This window comes from Myotis brandtii, unplaced genomic scaffold, assembly GCF_000412655.1.
Source record: "Myotis brandtii unplaced genomic scaffold, ASM41265v1 scaffold754, whole genome shotgun sequence".
NCBI lineage: Eukaryota > Metazoa > Chordata > Mammalia > Chiroptera > Vespertilionidae > Myotis > Myotis brandtii.
The window spans coordinates 1074180-1090440 of NW_005371012.1; the positions used below are offsets into that span (position 1 = coordinate 1074180).

Below are 16261 nucleotides of genomic sequence, written 5' to 3' on the forward strand. Positions count from 1 at the left end.
CCCCACCCCCCTGCTCGTGGCGGAGGCCGTGGGGAGGCTGGCAGGCGGTCCAGATCGAATACCGGGGCAGGTCTCCTGTAGGTCGGTGCCCGGGAAGGCCTCTGAAAGGTGACATTTCAGCTGGTTCCTGCAGGAATGGGAGCGAGCAGCCGCCTGGAGAGCGGGCTCACCGACTGTCGGACGCATGGAGGCGTGGTCCCTGGGTGCAGCACTTTGAGCCCTCACCTCCCCCTTTGGGGAAATTAGGTCTGTGAGCGCCCGTTGTCGCTGAAGCCAACTTCTCTAATTCTCCCATGGGCTTCGGTTTCTTCCCTGCAAGTGAAGCTTCCTTGGGGATCGGACTGGCGTATAGGTCCAGCCTTTTTAGGGGACCCGGGCTAAATAAATGGGTAGGAGGGGAGAAAGGAAGGAAACATCGCTCAGGAAAGGGGGTGTGGAAGCAGGAGCATGGATGGGAGAAGAAGGAAAAGGGTAGGCAGGGGAGAGGGGCGGAGAACGGTTATAATGGATCCTGTTGATGAACTGGCTCCGATTTCCCTTTCCCGTGTTTCCTAGTGTTCTCGGTGCTTCAGGCTAATTGGGTTTCGTTTGATTACATTGTATTCACCACCACTTAGCGCAGTGCCCAGGACATAGAGGCATTCAGTGCATTTTGGGTGAACGAATGAATGAATAATAGCAGTAGCGAGGGAGGCCAGCGAGACCCTCAGCGGGGCCTCTCAAAGGGGCATTTCCTACAGCTAAAGACTTGCTTTGCTTTAGAGTCACTACAGCTAAAGACTTGCTTTGCTGGGTCTTGCTTTTCACCTAGTACCTTGATTTTGGTCAGATATAAAGGTTTTTTTTTTAATTTTTATTTATTATTTTTTTTTAACAATTCAGGGCCTTACTTATTTTAATCAAACTCACAAGCAAAAAGGCACTGCTATATCCAGCCAAGTACCAGTTGAATACAGGGGGATTGGGGTGGGGCTACTCCTTGCAAACGATTGGTTGCTTGTGTTTGCTCTACTGGGCATGGTATTCTCAATGTTAGGGTGCCAAGGAAACGGAAATACTCAACAGAAGGTAGCTTAGAAATCACACCACAGGGAGTTGTAAAATCTTGAAGGAGTTTCCTGATGCTATGGGAAACTTTGGGGGTGCTATCTCCCCCTCACCACCAACCACCAGAGAGAGCATACTTCAGTTAGTTCAGCAAACATCGGTTAAGCAAGGAGCTGGGAATACATTGATGACTGAGATACTTAAGGAGTTCATAGCCTCGTAAGAGAGAAACATAATAGCGGGTCTCAAACATTTTGGCCTTGGGACCTTTACACTCTTAAAAATTACCCGGGACTCTAAAGAGCTTTTGTTTATGTGGGTTACAGCTAGCAATATTTACTATAGTAGAAAGTAAAAGAAAATTTTAAACCAAGAATACGCAAACATTCCATTGGCCGCCAGAGTGATAACCTCATTTATCAGATAGCCTCTGGAAAACTCCACTGTACACTTGGGAGAGACCGAGAGTGAAAAAGATAAATAACATCTTGGTTTTGAACTCACGGAATCCCTGAAAGGGTCTCGGAAGTACTTTTCCCCACACCCTTAAACTGGGCCACACTATGAGAATGGATTATGTAAATAATTAAGATAAAGTTTGATGTATTCTTAATAGTGATTGATTATCGTGGCACTATTGAGAAGGAAGCGGCTAACACTCCCTGAAGTGGTCAGGAAGGCTTTATTCATTCAGAAATTCTCATTGAAACCTGTGCTCTGCTAGATGCCTCTCAGAGGAGGTCACGTACAGACCGGTCATGAAGGATCAATAGGAATATGCCAAGAGAACTTTCCAGGCTGAGGAGTAATAACTGTAAAGGCACCAGCGATAGCAAGTTGTTTAGGATGACAGGAGTGTAAGATACAAGGGTAGAAGTCAGGGTCAGTGAGGTGCAGAGGCCAGAGGTCAACTTGACTGGAATGCTTGTTTTCACTTCCAAGGTCTTTATTCTTTGGACAGTGTTAGGTAAAACGATAATTCCTCTTCTGTGGGCTCCACGAAGCTAACAAATTCTTCCCGTGGGTACATGAGGTGGACTGGGTGTCTCCCCTCATTAGAATTGTGTGTTTGGGGATGTGATAGGTTTTATCCCTGCAGCAGATGGTGTTTCCTTTGTATGTGACGGGCTGGCAGGTATCAGCATATTCTTTTACTAACATTTATTGAGTACTCTTTGGTGAAATATAATAAAGTTTTGGTAACATAAGAAATGGTTGACAGTCTTCACTCTCCCGTCTTTCCATTCTGGTCAGATTACAACATTGAGTAGCCTGAGAGAGCATCTTGCTCTGGAGGCATGTTCATTGTTGATGGTGTGGTATTGTGGCACTCTGGAACCTCCGGGTCCTTGGGGATAAATTAGCTGGTATCCTCCGAGTCTAATGTTTCCGTTAGTTTAGTCAGTTTAGCAGAGATTAATTAGGGAGCTATTTATGGGGTTTTGTAATGCATCATGGGCCACCTTCAGATTTGTTATGTTGTTTGAAGGTGGACCCACATAAATTGGATTCAATTTCAAAACAAGAGAGACATTTTAACTTAGATGTTGTCCTGAAAAACATCATTGGCTAAAGGGTGAAAAGAACCTCTAATTGGATTAGGCAGTACAAACAACATTAGGATCTCTCTGAGCTATATCCAGTTACATCTTACTAAACGTAGCCTAAATTACATAACTAACTAGTAGTGTTCTAAAATTAAAACATTGAAGAATCACCAATTTAAGCCATTTATCTCTGTCCCAAAACAAGTTGTTTTATTTTTTATTTTGTTTTTAGAACTGTAGGATCTTGGTGATGGGCATTTACACGCCATCTTGCCTGTCTATTAGTTACCTGCATCGCCGGTGCAGCAGCCTCAGCTTTTGTTTCGGGCACAGTGGTTGTCAGCCCTGGTGGCACAATAGAATCACCTGGGGAACTTTGGAAAAAATAAGTGTCTGGACTCTCCCCTAGATCAGCAGCACCAGAATCTCAGGCAGTGCAGCCTGGTTACTGACGATTTTTTAAAAGGTCCACAGGTGATTCTTGCGTGCAGTCATAATTAAAAGCCACTTATTGATTAGAGTCTAGATCAGCCGTGGACAAACTACGGCCCGCGGGCCGGATCCGGCCCGTTTGAAATGAATAAAACTATTGAAAAAAAAGACCGTACCCTTTTATGTAATGATGTTTACTTTGAATTTATATTAGTTCACACAAACACTCCATCCATGCTTTTGTTCCGGCCCTCCGGTCCAGTTTAAGAACCCATTGTGGCCCTCGAGTCAAAAAGTTTGCCCACCCCTGGTCTAGAACTTAGACCAGCCTTCTTTAGCCTAAACATTAGTCATTGTGTATGTTCTTCTTCTTATGGATTTTAAAACCACATCATTTTATCTGAACATGTCTCTTAAAATGCAGTAACTAGAATGGTACCCAATATTCTAGCTGATCTCAAAGAATGGAACCTGTCCCCCTCCTTTTTCTGCACATGGGCTAGTATTACTGCAGCCTAGGAGCCCATTAATTTTTTTGATGTCTGTCTTACAATATGGCCCATGCTAAATTATCAAGCCCTTAAAACCCTTACTACTTTGTGTACTTGGTTGTTTTGTGAACTCAAATACAAGACCTATATGTATATGTATATATATATGTAGATGTAGATGTAGATGTAGATGTAGATGTAGATGTATATATTCCTGTAGCACAGTCGTTCTTAAGTGGGGATGATTTTGGTCCCCGGGCGAACGTTTGGCAATGTCTGGAGACATTTTTGTTTGTCGCAACTGGCAGGGAGGAAGGTGATGGTGGTGGTGCTACTGGTTGGTAGAGGCCAAGGATACTCCTAATAAACATTCTGCAGTTAACAGGACAGCCCCCACAGCAAAGAATTATCCCCAAATGTCAATAGTGTGGGGTTTAGAAGCCTGCTGTGGTGTGTGGGTGAGGGTGTGGACTCAGGAAACGGTGGGATCTTCCGAGAGGTCCTTTGAGCAAGGACACTTTGTTCTCAGCGTGCTCTCTCTCCGGGCTCCCTAAGGGAACTCAGTTGCCTGTAGTGATTGTTCACATTTCCTGTGTCCTCACCTTGCAGCTGTCAGAAAAGGAAGTGATTTGTCTATCTTGATTTTTCATTTTGACTGTCTTGAGTGATCTCAGGAAAGTTTGGTAAATATAGAAAAGTATATTAAAATAATATATAATTTAACATTTATTTACAATTCTATTACCTAGGGGTAACTACAGCTGACATTTTGGTGGCTGGGTTTGAATTCTGATCCACTACATACCAGTTATGTGACCTTGAGTGGGTTACCCTAGGGCAGCGGTTCTCAACCTGTGGGTCGCGACCCCTTGGGGGGTCGAACGACCCTTTCACAGGGATTGCCTAAGACCATTGGAAAACACATATATAATTACATATTGTTTTTGTAATTAATCACTATGCTTTAATTATGTTCAATTTGTAACAATGAAAATACATCCTGCATATCAGATATTTACATTACGATTCATAACAGTAGCAACGGAAATTACATAAATTACAGTTATGAAGTAGCAACGGAAATAATTTATGGTTGGGGGTCACCACAATATGAGGAACTGTATTAAAGGGTCGTGGCATTAGGAAGGTTGAGAACCACTGCCCTAGGGGGATAGTACCTAGCTCAGTGCTGTGATCAATACCTGTAAAGTGTTTTCAGCAGTGCCTGGCACATTGTAAGAGATGTTTAATTTTCTTTGCATACATTTGTGTGTAGTGTGCAGATGAACACATTTGAGCTCATGCAATGTAGTTTTATACCTACTTTTTTGGCTTTATATGGAGAACATGTGCCCATGTTACTAAAAGTACTTAGAAAGCATGTTACTTTTGTAAAACATTATGCATTTTGATATATTAAATATAAAAGAACTAAATACACAATTTTGGGCTAAGTGACACCTTTTAAGCTAGATTAAAGAATAGACCTAAAGGTTTAAGAAAAGTTTGAGAGAAAAGCCTAAAATTGAGAACGCTTTATTCATTAGCCTACTTCCCCCGCCCCCATGGTTGAACAAAGACTGCCATTGTTAGATTTCAGCAACAAGACACCTCATCTAGTATACAACTGCTGTATTCCAGTCTCTTCTAGAATCTTGCCTCAGATTGATGCAAAGCTTCTTGGTTTCTAGTTTATAGAATCTGTCATCTTTAAATATTTCCTCCCCCCCTTGCACAAAAAATAGTATGAATCCTTATACTTTTGAAGAGATGTCTGCCTCTGTATAACTTTCTATTGAAAGTTCATTTTTCTGAATTGAAAAACAAAAACTCCTTTCTCGTATGCATTTGCGTCTGAAAGTCCTTCTGGAAGTGGTAAGCTTATATTTTGTAATTAGAGTGTCATGGGTTTTCATTTGGAAGAGGAAACAGTTTGGTGTGAAACTGGGCAACTGTTTGGCTTCAGAATTTTTTATTTCCTTAGTTTTAAGGATACCAGATTGTGTTTGTTTCTGAGTATCTGGGCTCTGTGTTTGTGATATAGTTTGGAATTTTAGGAACCTTTGAGGGGTTTGAAAGTAATGATAAATCTTAAAGTTTATTGCCAGCATTTTAATTTTAGAGACAAAACGAAGTGAAAATTGTGTTTAAAGTTTCCATTTAGCAGGACTAACAGGAGCATTGCAGCTCCCTGGGTAGAAGTGAGCCCAGGAAGAGGGAAGTGTCATGGTGTAGTACGCCTATGCATTCATTGGCCAAGTACCTTTCATGGTTTCTCCACTGTGTTCTTTAGACTTAGGATGCTGAGTTCAGTTGTTTGTGTTGGGAGTTTGACAAATTACTACCTTTTGGGACTCTCTGTTAGGTGAATGACTAGTCAGCTGGGCAGCTATAGTGAAACTTGTTTCAGGAAAGAGGCAGTAGATACGCTTTATCATTTTGGAAGAGCATTTGGGAATCAGAGCCCTTGAGAAATGGCCTGTAGTGTCTGGACCCTGTCTTCAGGTGGTTAGTGTGTCACCAGCCTCACTTGTGGAAGCAGCTGAGGCCCAGGGATGTTTAATGACTTTCCTGAGTCGGCCAGCTGGTAACTAGGGAATAGAGTTCTTGTTTGTGCCTCTTATGGAGGTAATGTAGTTGGACATGTGCTCTAGTGCTCTCCCTCAGTATCTGGGAAGAATCATAGAGTGTCAGATTAAGGCCTTCTCTTGTCTCTGTGTGGAGGATTTCCATGGATGGCCTGGCATGAAGCATTGTTGTTTTTGATGAACTAAATTAATTTTTAAAAGGTTGTGACCAACATTTTTGTTTTGATAGTAATTGCCTGTTCAGAGCTCTTGGTGATCAGTTGGAGGGACACTCACGAAATCATCTCCAGCACCGACAAGAGACCGTAGACTACATGATCAAGCAGCGGGAAGATTTTGAACCCTTTGTAGAAGATGACATTCCCTTTGAGAAGCATGGTAGGTTCCCCGTGGGACACTGGATCCTCCAGAAATAATACATTGGTAACTAAATCCATCAGCATCCCACACCCTCCCAGCCAGGGATTTGGTTACATAAACTATGGCATGTATTCAACAAATATTATTTGTCTGCTCTGTGATAGGCAACATGCTAGGCAGTTGGGATTCAATAGGTTTAGATGAGTATGCCCTTAATAACAATGATGATTGATGTTCATTGACTTGAAAAGCTGTTCATAACTTCTTATTCAATTGGAGTGGTGGGGGAAGCAGGCTGTGAAATAGATTGGTCCTATTTTTAAAAGGTATACACACAGAAAAGCATACTAGAAAAATTCTAGAAAAATACTAACATTTTATGATTGTTTAATCTTGGCTCCACTTATTTTTTACTCCCTTTAAACTTCTGTAAAGGGGAGATGATAATAGCACCTATTATAGGCTTTTTTGATGAAGATTGAAGGATATAATTAAAATAAGTTCTTAACTGTTTGCCATCTGGGGATGATGGGTCTGTGCATATTTTAAAGTATCTTCTATAGATATTTCTGATTTTAAATGATCAATAAGAGCCCGGGTAGCTCAGTCGGTAGAGCATCAGACTTTTAAATGATCATGTATTTTTAACCAGAAAAATCAATAAAGTCATTTTAATTTCTCACTCAAACCCCAAACACAACCTGTTTTCTTTGAGGCAAATTATTTAGTGATTTTAATTAGTTCCTCATAGGCACAAATCTAGTGAGAAAGTACATATGAACTTTGAAACTTTAATTTGACAATTATTTACTGAGGATGTTCTGTGCTAGGTGCTGATATATTTATGTTTTACAATAACATTTTTATCACAGAGTTCAGTCTTACCTGTCTCTTATCAGGAAAGGGAGAGAATATTCCCCGTGTGTTAGAGAGCTAACTCTGGGAACCATGTCAAGAAAGAACGGGGAGAGAGACTGAGAAGGGAGATGAGCTAGGAGCTCTTTGCATTGGCCGGATGAAAGAGGAAGAGGGTCTCCACCAAGGCAGCTGCTGGGGATGATGAGCGGGGTCCAGGCCAAGATACAACTGGTAGTATAATTGACAGGACTCATTGGGGGTGGAGAGGGGAGGCAAAAGTGATTCTGAAGATTCTGTTGGGGAATGGCTAGGTAGCGGGCCATAGGAGGAAGTCATTGGGGGGGTGAGGGGGGAGCTATCAGTGATTCATTACTCAAAAGGGAAGAACTCATTCACTAGGCACAGCAACAAAACTCCCACTGAGTAGTTGATAGTATTCACTGAGTTAATGGTCCCTCTCTCTGATCACTTTTTGTCTAGCACATAGGTACAGTTTACCAGATGGTCAGCAGTTTACAAATTAAATGCGGGTATACGGGGCATGTTTTGTAGTTTAGCCAAATAAAATGGTGTCATTGGTCCAATTAAAATATTTTTGATGAAGTGAGTTTTTAGTTTGTGACTTGAAATTCCACTTTGAACATTTTGAATGAAGTGGTTGATTTGGAGGTGTGACAGGGTAAGGGACTTGTGTCCAGTGTGGTAGTCACTTTAGATGTACAATGGCCAGTTGTTTTCTTGAAATGTCACTGTGTGTTCCTGATCGCTGGTTGGTGCTTCATAAAGAATTTGAGCTTCAAAGCGAGGAGTGGCTCTGACTGCCCTGGCAGAAGTGGAAAGAAACCTAGATGTCTGCACATTATGTTTGTGTGCCAGGTGAAGACTAGGCTTATTACATTATCCCTCGTATCATAGTTACTCGTTTTTAACGTCTGTCTACCTTGTTTCACTGAGATTCTTGAGGGCAGGGACTGTATCTCTTCCCCAACCTGGTAATGGTAGGCACTCCTAAGATGTTTGTTGAATGAATAAATGAACGGCTCACTTAACTTTTCAGGGCCTGGTTACCCTGCATCTGGCTGTATCTTTTAGGATTATTCTTTTCTTTTAGACTGGCTTTGGAGAAGCAGCAACATGTTTTCTCCAATTGTACAAATATCTAGATCACAATCCTCAATGTTCTTAATGCTCCTCTCCGTCCCTCCTCGTACCCAGTCATTCATTAAGTCTTGTTACATCTACCTTGATATCTTTTCTCTCACTGCTACCATTTTGTAAAATCAGGCCTCTGTGGTCATTAGCCTAGATTTCTTCAATACTTTTTTAACTTGTCTCATTGCTACTTGACCCATTCAGTTTGGGTTTTTTTTTTGCAGCTGGAGTAGTGACCTAAAAATAAATCTTTCCCCTATCTACAACCCATTGGCTGCTCCCCATTGACCTCAGTCAGGATAAAGGCCAAACTCTTGAGCCCTTTGCTATCTGTGATTTTCTTATTTCTCTATTCTCACCTCCCACCCTGCTGTCTTAGCATTCTAAATTTCTGCAAAACTGTATAGTCCACAGACTCATGTATCTACCCCACTCATCTCTCCTCTCTCTCCTCTGCTTGGAACATCATTTCTCTTCTATCTCCTGTCATTTGGGAATTAGCTTAGTTGTCTAAGTCAAGAAGCTTATCTGATACACCTTACCACCCCCTCCCCACAACCAAACTGGCTTACGCTCTCGGACCTGGAGTTAGCCAAGCTGAAAGGTTTTAGGGCACAGTCTTTCCCAAGACTTCCCTCACTTCTGACACCAATTAAGTTTGGGGTTTCCTGAACCGCTCTCAGGCTCAATGATTTGCTATAAGGACTCACTGAACTCACTGAAGGCCCTTATACTCACAGGTATAGTTTATTATATGGCAAGGTTATAGGTCAAAATTAGCCAAAGGGCAGAGTGGGAAGGTTCCAAACACAAAGCTTTTCTTGTCCTCAGGATGCATCCTCCTCCTGGCATCCATGTGTGATAGAGTATTGTCAGCCACGAAGCTCACCTGAACTTTGGTGTCCAGAGTTTTTATTGGCGTTTCATGGTGTGGGTTTGATTGATTGCCTAGCTCCCCAGTTTCCAGATCTGGCTGACATCACATGGTCAGAGAGTCACCTCATTAACTTAAACTGTCAGGTGTGGCTGAGGAGCCCACTGTGAATAACAAAGACATTCCTATCACTTGGGAAATTTGAAGGGTTTAGAGCAGTGGTTCTCAACCTTCCTAATGCCGCAACCCTGTAATACAGTTCCTCATGTTGTGGTGACCCCCAATTTCATTGTTACAAATTGAACATAATTAAAGCATAGTGATTAATCACAAAAACAATATGTAATTATATATGTGTTTTCCGATGGTCTTAGGCGACCCCTGTGAAAGGGTCATTCGAGCCCCAAAGGGGTCGCGACCCACAGGTTGAGAACCGCTGGTTTAGAGGTTATCTCTCAAGAGCCAGGGATAAAGGTCAGACCTTTCTTTGGGCAAGGCCAGATTCTTTACCATACATCCTTTCCTACAGCACTTATATGCTTCAGTGGCGCCTGTTTTCTTGCTTGCCCTCATTGGTTATAAACTTCTCAAGGGCAAACTGACAGGCTGTGTAATGGAGTCGCCAAAAGCCAGGATCTTGGAGTCAGGATGCCTGGTATTGTGACCTTACTTGGTGCCTCATCTCTAAGATGGTGTGCGTGATAATGCCTGCCAGAGGATTGTTTGGAGGATTACTAGTAAAAGTGATAATCCATGCGGAGTAGCACAGTGCTTGACACATAATATGCATTCATTAATGCAAACTGTTATAATCACTGCTTATTATTAAATTTCCCGGGTCTTTTATAGAGTGAGGCTTATAGGAAACATTCAGCAAATAGTTGTTGAAAGAGTAAGTAAACGAATCCTTTGTTTAGAATGGTTGGTGCCCTTGTGAGTAGCACTGTGCATATGCTCAAACATCTGAGTTCCTAGACTCTGACAATGCGAATAGACTTTTTAGATGTCTACCCTTGTTTCTCATTATTTGGAACTAAGTACTAAAGCATATTTGCGTTTGGATTTTTCCATTATGAAGACTTCATGTTTCTCTCTCTCCTATTTCCATGCAGTGGCCAGTTTGGCAAAGCCTGGTACATTTGCTGGCAATGATGCAATTGTAGCCTTTGCAAGAAATCATCAATTGAATGTGGTGATTCATCAACTTAATGCCCCTTTGTGGCAGGTAGGTCACCTATTCAAGAGTTTATCTGGCCCTGGCCAGTTTTGCTAAAGTGGTTAGTGGGTCAGCCCACACACTGAAAGGTCGTGGGTTCAATTCCCAGTGAAGGGCTTATACCTGAGTTGCAGGTTCAATCCCTGGCCCCGGTTGGGGCGCATGTGGGAGGCAACCAATCTATGTGTCTCTCTCACATCAATGTTTTTTTTCTCTCTCTCTTCTTCCTCCCTCTCTCCCTCCCTCCCTCTCTTCTTCTGTCTCTAAAACTCAATGGAAAAAATATCCTTGGGTGAGGATTAACAAAAACAAAACAAGAGTTTATCTGAAGCTCTTCATTATAACTTAGCTTTTGGGATGTCCTAAGATGACAAGGCATGGCCTGTGCTATTGAACAGGGTAACTTGGATTGTGAGCCTAACCAAAGACCAGAAGCGTTTGGTGGCTTGGGATTACCCTGTGCCAAGTTCACATGGAGTCTGGAGTATAATTCAGAAACCTTTAAATGCCAGAAACATTATTCAACAGTCAGTTAACTGGGTAGTTTGGGGCAGAGAGCCTAATGTGGAAATACTGTCTAAAATTCTGTAAAATATCTAAGCGAGTTTTAAAAGACTAGTACATACAAATTTAGTTTTGAAGTATGCTTAGTCCCTCAGGTATGTTTGTGTTTTTTAGGTGAAGGGACCCAGAGACCAAATTTACTATACTAACCATTGCTAAAAAGGATGTTCTGAACAACAAAATTTATTTCATGGCCTATGATAGTGGTTGGCAAACTGCGGCTCGCGAGCCACATGCGGCTCTTTGGCCCCTTGAGTGTGGCCACGAAGTTTCAGTTGCACTGTACATGCGCGCCCGCACGTGGTATTTTATGGAAGAGCCACACTGAAGGGGCCGCAGTTTGCCGACCACTGGCCTAGGATGTCAAGCTCCATTTCTCTCTGGTCTGCTCAGCTGTATCTTTGGTCCCAGTGGTTTTCTACAGCAGATGAGATCGTACAGTAAATGTTCAGTTTGTGCTCTAGGGTGGCAGAACACATTGTGGAGCCACTGAGTGAACTCGCTGTCCATTCAACTTTCTTTACCTTTGGTATCCTAAATTAGCCTGGCCTCCCAATCCATCAGACCAAACATTTTGTTTGGAAGGTCAGAGGTTGAGGAGAAAGTATATACAGGCCACCCCCTTGCTGTTCCTCCTTTTGTTCAGAGTGCTTTCCGTACTTTGTAGCTCTCCTCCTGCAGACTGGGTGTGTGATTTCTATCAGTCCTCCCCCTCCATTGCTCCTCTGGGTCTAACTTCTTTTTTTAATTAGGTAAAACATACTAAATGTAGACAAATTTGAAAATTCAGAAAAACTAACAAAGGCAAATAAAAATCAGCCAGAGCAACATTCCCTAGAGATGATTACTGTTAACATTTTAGTGTGTATCCCTGTCATTCACATATACTCTTAGCTAGGGGTCCTCAAACTTTTTAAACAGGGGGCCAGTTCACTGTCCCTCAGACCGTTGGAGGGCCAGACTATAGTTTAAAAAAAAACTATGAACAAATTCCTATGCACACTGCACATATCTTATTTTGAAGTAAAAAAACAGAATGGGAACAAATACAATATTTGTATTTGCATGTGGCCCGTGGGCCGTAGTTTGAGGACCCCTGCTCTTAGCTATAAAAATATTCATATGGAAAGATATGTATCACAGTGTTTTATACACCTTTTAAACATATCTACACACATACAGACATGTCTATGTACACATACACTTATGTATCTCTATATATTATTATAATGGCAACTGTGGCCTTTTTTCTCACTTTTTCCTAGACCATCAGCATATATTTTCCTTTGTAAGTTGTTTATTCATAGTCTTTGCTGATTAAAACTAAAGTGGAGTTTATAGAGATATAATTTACATAGAGCAAAATTAACCCTTCTTAGGCATACTTTTTATTTTTATTTTTTTTACAAAATAGTCATGTAACCATTACCACTGACAACACATAGAATAGTTCCATTACCCCCAAAAGTTTCCTCATGCCCTTTTGAGTCACTAGTCCCCTCCCCATGTCCCCAACCCCAGTAACCACTAATCTGATTGGTCTGTTACAGTTTTGCTTTTCCAGAATGTTATCTAAATGGCTGTATATAGCCTTTGTGTCTGGCATAATGTCCTTTTAATAAAATTAAAGTAAAATAAATGAGATATTCCATGGGTTGGTGAGGGATTTTACTGGGAGGGAAATGATGTGTGTGTGTGTGTGTGTCCTTTGGGGCAGTATTGTCGGATGTACTGACACCAGGGAGAGATATGTTTTTAGTGAGGTGTTCTCTGAGGGTGGTCTGTGAGCCAAGAGTTACCTTCTTCATTGTCCCAGTGTTTTGTCATTAAATTATTACTGTTCAGCAGAAGTCATCAAAATAATTTGAATATATAGCATAGTGACCCACTCTTGCAGGAAAGTACTCCGTGCCAACTCAGTAACCATAGCCTGCTTTTTCTCCATTGATAACTTTATATTAGTTTCTTAATTATTTAAGTCGTGGAAGATAATTCTGCAGAGTTAGAATGTTTAAAAATACATTTCTATAGAGTTATCTTTCATGGATTGCTAAACATTGAAAGTATATGTTTTTAAAATAAATGTATTTGTTGTATAATGGAACTATCCACTGGCTCTCTCCCCTGCCCCCCATATCCCATCACCCCAATGAAATTTAAGAATTGAAATTGTTTTGATTGCTACTGTCATGGGTCAGAACTCTTGCACTGAAATGGGTAGGCTCATACAACAATGGAGATAGGAACCCTACATTTCTTTCCTGGTTACAAGTGGAATCTATGCTTCTGTGAACAGTATAGATAGGTGTGATGTAGAAAGTGAAAGTCCTCTGTAATCTCCCTACTCATGGAAATTGCAGTCAACTATTTGATGACCATTCTTCCTATTTTTTTTCCTATGCATAATGCGTATATAGTAGTATTACTTAAATATGTAAGTACTTTAGGGATTATGTCATTCAGATATTCTAATATCGAGTTTCCTTTCCCAGTACTCTCCCTGGGAGATAAATGATGCTGTCTCTATTTTGTACATGTGAAAAGCAGACCGTCTGTACTTTGAGGCCTAAATGGTTTACCTGGAGAAAACTTCATGGTTCTAGCTTCTGGTCACTTGTGGTTCCTGTTTGTTCCATGGTTCTTGCTGTGCTGTTAGACCACAGCTAGTGTTAAAATGAGCAGTAGTGCCTGACTTTCAGGAAAAAACAAGAAGGAAGTGCTAACATTTTAGAGTTGTAACTAAGAGGTGGTTACTGCTTTCTAAACAACAGATTCAGAATCACTTTAGAGTTTCTGTCAGGGGGAGTGTTTGGTGGGTACACCCAGGCTGAACCTTATGACGTGACTCTGAGGAGTACTGTTCTTGCTGGGGAGTGGCCCAGGGGTGCTGTTCACATAGAATATCTTGTGAGTAGTGCCTCCAGGGCTGTACAAGGAAGTAGTACCACTTGACTTTAAATAATACTGTTCTGAACTTGATGTCAGTGGGAGATTGGAGTTGTTTGTGTTTCTCAGCATGTGGGTAATGGAAGATGCTATTTTTGTTGGAACGACAGGGGCACGTTTATTGTGAAGTAATGAAGCATAAGTGGAAGGCCCCTCATTGTTATGGCCTCCTTTCTAGGTCCTGGGAAGGGCTGTGGCATTTCTCTATTTGTAATCTTGTATTTTTTTTTCTCAAAGAGAGCCTCCAAATTGTTTGCACTTTAAGCCCAGCAAATTTGCTGTGCCCGTAGGCCTTCCCTCTTGCAAGGGGCCGTGCATCTAGAGAGGCACTGATGCGTGAAACTTTAGCCAGTTTAACTTCACTGTGAGTCTTCCCTGGTTGTTGAATGTGTGTTTCCATGTGGATTTATTTCCATATAGTTCCATACTAAGCACATTGAAGCATGCATGCATGGGCAGGAGAAAGATAAGTCAGAAGTTGCTCTGGGCATACCCAGTCTTATTCCCAAGTCATTTCACATCGAGCCTGTAGACTGGGCTTCCTAGGTAGCATTTCTCTCCATGAATTGACACCGACCAAATCCTCACTGGCATCTCCTTTCTTTTGCTTCCAGATTCGCGGTACAGATAAAAGCAGCGTGCGGGAGTTACACATCGCATATCGATACGGTGAACACTATGACAGCGTTCGGAGGATCAATGACAACTCGGAAGCTCCTGCTCATCTCCAGACCGATGTGAGTGAGGCCTCCGTGTTCTGTATCCTCAGCTCAGAAGGAACCAGGTCGAGGGCTGGGTGCCTGGAGCTAAAAACCAGTGATGTTTTTATGGAAAATTGCCTTTAAGAATCTGTGTGGGGTTGATTTGTTTTTACTTTTTTAGCTCAGGTGAGAGTGACAGATAAAATTGCTTGCCATTCTTTTGCTTTCCCTAGTAACTGATAGTTCTGATTCCATGGATAGAATTTATATAAAAATTTTAAATTACTTTTAGTTTTAAAATTAATCCATGCTTCTGGACCTGGAGATGATTATGCTAAGCGAAATAAGCCAGTTGGAGAAAGACAAGTATCACATGATCTCACTTATATGTGGAATCTAATGAACAAAATAAACTGACAAACAAAATAGGTCCACAGGCATGGATGCATGGAACAGAACGACAGATCTCAGGGGTCGGGGGGTTAACACTGCTCTGCTATGAATATCTATGTATAAAGTTGTTTGAGTGCCTGTTTTTAATCTTTTGGGTTTATACTAGGAGTGGACTCACTGGTCATAAGATAGATAATTCTATGTTAACTCTGTGAGGAACTGCCACCCGTTTTCCACAGTGGCTGCACTAGTTTACATTCCCACTAGCACTGTTCTGAGGGTTCCACTTTTTGCACATCTCCACTAATACTTACTTTTGCTTTCTTTTTAAAATTACGGCCATCCTGCAGGTGTGAAGCGGTACCTGTGGTTTGGATTTGCATTTCCTTAATGGCTAATGATGTTGAGCATCTTTCCATGTGCTTCTTGACCACTTGTATCTTTGGAGAAATGCCTAGTCAAGTCCTTTGCCCATATTCTAATTGGGTTATTTGTACTTTCGTTGTTGTTGAGTTGTAAGAGTTCTTTATATATTCTGGATATTAGATTCTTATAAAATATACTAGAGGCCCGGTGCACAAAAATTTGTGCACTCGGGGGGGAAGGGGGGCTCCCTCAGCCCGGCCTGTGCCCTCTCGCAGTCTGGGACCCCTCAGGAGATAATGCCCTGCTGGCTTAGGCCTGCTCCCGGGTGGCAGAGGGCAGGCCCAATCCCTAGGTGCAGCCCCTGGTCGGGCTCAGAGTAGGGCCGATTGGGGAGTTGGGGCGCCGCCCCCTGTCATGCACAGAGCAGGGCGGATCGGGAGGTTGCAATGCCACCCCTAGTCAGGCTCAGGGTACAGCCGATTGGGGGGTTGGGGCACCGCCCCCTGTCACACTCAAGGCAGGGTCGATAGGGAAGTTGCGGAGCCACCCCCTGTCACGCACAGAGCAGGGCCGATCAGGGGGTTGGGGCGCTGCCCCCTGTCATGCACAGAGCAGGGCCCATCATGGGGGTTGGGGCTCCGTACCCTGTCACACACAGAGCAGGGTCGATCAGGGGTTTGGGGAGCTCCCCCCTGTCACTCACAGAGTAGGGCCAATAGGGGAGTT

General features: G+C 42.3%; 1 protein-coding gene across 4 annotated transcripts in view; it reads left to right on the plus strand.

Annotated features, from left to right (window-relative positions):
- Positions 1–6226: 6226 nt before the first annotated feature.
- The window catches only part of OTUD3 (OTU deubiquitinase 3), a 21352-nt gene continuing 11317 nt past the window's right edge, over positions 6227–16261 (plus strand). For 2 of the 4 annotated variants that reach the window (XM_005883036.2, XM_005883037.2), the window contains exons 1-3: positions 6229–6483; positions 10462–10574; positions 14690–14812. In XM_005883036.2, the coding sequence (XP_005883098.1) occupies positions 6420–6483; positions 10462–10574; positions 14690–14812 (300 nt within the window). In that variant the 5' untranslated portion in view covers positions 6229–6419. Of the gene's footprint in view, positions 6484–10461; positions 10575–14689; positions 14813–16261 lie in introns of all 4 variants that reach the window. The other 2 variants (XM_005883039.2, XM_005883038.2) reach the window with 2 other exon arrangements.